Source organism: Cynara cardunculus (genome assembly GCF_001531365.2).
Source record: "Cynara cardunculus var. scolymus isolate 2C chromosome LG 2, CcrdV1, whole genome shotgun sequence".
Taxonomy (NCBI): Eukaryota; Viridiplantae; Streptophyta; class Magnoliopsida; order Asterales; family Asteraceae; genus Cynara; species Cynara cardunculus.
This window is the reverse complement of record NC_037529.1, coordinates 27,502,798-27,506,958: the sequence shown is the minus strand read 5'-3', so window position 1 is coordinate 27,506,958 and position 4,161 is coordinate 27,502,798. Positions and strand designations below refer to the sequence as shown.

General features: G+C 39.1%; 1 protein-coding gene across 1 annotated transcript; it reads left to right on the top strand.

The window, feature by feature from the left end:
• Positions 1–2,617: 2,617 nt before the first annotated feature.
• On the top strand, positions 2,618–3,544 carry LOC112506030. The gene has a single exon (XM_025110060.1). The coding sequence runs from the start codon at positions 2,618–2,620 to the stop codon at positions 3,542–3,544; it is 927 nt and encodes a 308-aa protein (XP_024965828.1).
• The last annotated feature ends 617 nt before the right edge of the window (positions 3,545–4,161 follow it).

Below are 4,161 nucleotides of genomic sequence, written 5' to 3'. Positions count from 1 at the left end.
GTCTAGAATCAAGAAATCTGGATTTGGTTGAATTTGTAAAATTTGATCTTTTATTGGATTATAGCATCATTTCCGGTATAAATTAATTCTTTAATGAGCATATGCACATTTTGTATATTTGGACTATTGATAATATTATGGAACATAAGTAGACAAATAAGGACTTAGGATTTATTAAACCCCACAGGTAGAAATAAATCAATAAGTGATGGTTTTGGATATTCCTATTGATAGGGAATCGTTGACCTAGCGCGGTATTCGGATCGTATTGCTTTTTCTTGCGAAGCTCTATATCAAAAGYGAGTTTCACGGCCCCTTTTTACCAATTTCTCGTTTTGGGGTGCAAAGCATGGTTAATGAATGTTTGATAGATTTATATCGATATGAATCTTGTTATGAGCATTTTATTGTTTACACTATTGATATGTTAAGACTGAAAGTCCCCGTTTATTTCCACTGCTATTAATTCATTTTTGAACCCATGATTCTTATGGATAGCGTTATTTGGTTGTTATACCCACCTTGTTACTGACGAGTAGGGGTGCACTTGGTCATTATAATTTGCTCTACACATGTGGCACGAAGTGGTCACCGCTGAGGTAGTCCGGTGGGAGTTCTACACATGTGACACGAAGTCGTCACCGCTGAGGTAGTTCGGCATGAGGTCTACACATGTGGGGTTTAGTCCCACCGCTGAGGTAGTTCGTAAGTATGTTCTACACATATGGTTCGCTACCACCTCTGAGGTAGTTCGTGGGGCATTTTTAGGTTTAGTAGTGGCTCAACAATATAAATCATGTGTATGACGTTGTTTTTAAGATATTGCTCATAAACTTATAACTGAGATTGTTGCATTTGAAATCATTTTGTGCATATAAAACCTGTGAACTCACCAACTCTTGTAGTTGACACTTGTTTGRCATGCTTTTTCAGGGTAAGAAAGACTCATGGTGACACTTGTTAGAAGACGTGCCACGTTTATCGATTTCAAAACTATTTTTTTATGTTTATTTTGTAAATTTGTATTTGGGATTGTAAACTTTAATTATGATGTAATTATGTTTTAAATTGTATGGTTGTGTTGTTTATACACTATTGCTATGAGACTCTACMTGMCATACCYYGTGTTTCCGCTTTAGCGGGGTGTGACAGATTTGGTATCAGAGCAATAGGTTATAGAGAACACCGGTTTTATAAGAAAACCATACACTATAACCCCAAAATTTTACGAATTAATTTTTTTAGTTAGGGTCTCAAAAATTTAAAATGGACATACTACTAATATAACTAGAACGGGTAACTTCTTAGCATACTCTAACTAGACATAGCCTGATCACCTGTGTCTAATTAAGTATGTATAAGGTGAGACGTGGATTGGTTAAGTTAGGTGTTTGTCTAAAAGTTAAAGACTTTTTACTCATTAAGAAAAGCACGGTTCGCTTGTGTGAGTTTGCATAAATATTTGCATCCTTTTTATTATGATTCGTTTAATGATTTTAATTATTTTTTTTAAATATCGCAGCATTATGTCAGAAAATGAGCATGTGAACTCTGAAGAATACGATCCCTCAGAGCACAGCTATGATAGTTGCAATGATGCCACTGAATCTACAGCGCGGTCACCCACCCCACAGCCGCCTAGCTCTGTGCCCGCACAACCTATAGCGCCACAAGGGGTCAGATTTCGGGCTACCGCCCGAATGAGCATTCCTCCACCTGTGAGGATGACTTTCTCCACCCCAACTGGAGCTGTGAGGGAGCCATCACGATCACGCACTCGTAGTGTAACACCTCCACCCGCTACCAGGACCACATCGGAGAGTACTCCGGGTATGACCACCCTGGAGAAATTGTGGGTTTTGGGTATATCTCAAGATCTGGAGATGTGTCAACTTAGGCTGGAGCACTATCTACACTTTGGAGATGGAGTGATCACAGCCCTAGGGACTCAAGATAGTATGATGGAYCGTTCACTAGAGTTGATCTTCATAGCTATGAGGGCAATCAGGAGGTTGCACATTTATTTGGCGGTGTTAGCAGGAGCTTTGATGATAGTGATGGGATTGCTTATTTGGAGTCTTATGTGTTAGAGGATTTTATTTGTTAAGTTATTAATGGATGAACTTTAAGACTTTCTTTTGAGGCTTATAGCCGTGCTTTGTGAACAATTTTCTTTATATTGCACGTTTATATTTTATTTATGGATCCTATGAGATTTTTGCCTATAGATAGTTAAGTTTTATTGATTATAGATTTAATGCCTTGATATTATAAGTTGTTATATTATTATCTTGATTACATGATTAGATGATTGTATCATGTCGGGCAACACAGTGTAAATAATGAGAATAACCGAACTTCAATTTACAATCTGTGTATTAAAAGTATGCCTCCAAGAAGGAATACTCGCAGCACGAGAGAAAGTCCTGAAAGCCAAACACCTGATATAGCATAGTTGATAGCTCAACAAATTCGAGAGGCAGTACCAACTATTGTCGCTCAGGTCACAGCAGGCATTAATGCAAATCAAAGGAGTGAAGGAGGCCCTAGTACCGAGAATCCCGTCAGAGAGGAGAAGCGTAACACCAATGATAGAGGATGCAGTTACAAGACATTCATGTCCTGCAAGCCCAAGGAGTTTCATGGTGAAGAAGGTGCAATTGGATTATTATCATGGATTGAAAGCATAGATTCGGTACTCCATATTAGCAAGTGTTCCGAAGATTGTAAGGTGGAGTATGCAACATGCCAACTTCAGGGAAGAGCCCTAACTTGGTGGAACATACAAGTTCAAACTCGTGGTCGTCAAGCTGCCTATGAATTATCACGGGAAGAACTCAAAAAGTTACTCATCGAAGAGTATTGTTCTAAGAGCAAAATTCAGAAATTGGAAGTCGAATTCTGGAATCACACCATGATTGGAATGGAGATAGACAAATACGTAGCCCGTTTTCATGAGCTTGCAAAATTAGTACCTCATATGGTCACTCCAGAGGAGAAACGAATTGATCGGTATATTTGGGGATTGGCACCTGAAATCCGAGGGATGGTCAGTTCAGCAAACCCAACCACTATACAAAACGCAGTGGTGTTGGCAAATCGTCTGRCAAATGATGCAGTTAGATCAGGGATTTTAAAGCAAGACAAATTTGGTGGAAAGAGGAAGTTTGAAGGGCAATCGTGGAAAAGGACCAAAAATGACTTAGGTAAAAACCAAAAAGTAATAAGAAACTTTGGAGCTCAATCTCAAGCTGGAGAAAAGGGTAAGGGAGTTTACCCAAAGTGTGACAAGTGCAATAAACAACATCTGGGGAAATGTACCACATGTCTTAAGTGCAACTGGACAGGACATGTTGCAAGGGATTGTAGAGTCGGAGAAGGACGGAGTTGCTTTGAGTGTGGAAGTCCAAATCACTTTCGAAGCGCTTGCCCTAAGAGAAATCAAAGGCCCTACACAAATCAAGCACGACCAACCAATCAAGGGAACCAAGGGGGTCAGGCACGAGGTCGAGTGTTCGAGATTGGGGCAGAAGAAGCAAGATAAAATCCTGATGTAGTCACATGTATGTTTCTCCTAAACAATCATCTTGCATCCGTACTTTTTGATTTTGGAGCAGATAAGAGTTATGTAAAGCTAGATTTTAGGCAAAAGATAGATATAAGACCCCAAAAGTTGAATGAAGTACATATAATAGAATATGCTAGCGGACAGAAAGTTAAGGTCAGAGATGTGATCAAGAACTGTACTCTAAACTTGGTAGAAACGAATTTTAGTATAGACCTAATCCCAATTAAAATAGGAAGTTTTGATTTAATCGTGGGTATGGATTGGTTGTCCGAAAACCGAGCCAAAATTTGTTGTGCTGAAAAGAAGATTCGTATACCACTGTCAGAAGGAAAAATACTTGAAGTACATGGAGAGAAACCAAGGAAGGATCTTAAAATAGTGAGATGTATGAAGATGCGAAATTACATGCGGAAAAATTGCGTTGTATTTTTTGCACATGTTGTGGATAGAGAAATCAAAGAGAAGCTTATTCAGGATCTCCCGATAGTGCGAGATTTTCCTGAAGTATTTCCAGATGAATTACCTGGATTACCCCCGCAAAGACAAGTAGAGTTTCATATTGATTTAGTTCCTGGAGCTGCACCTGTGGCAAA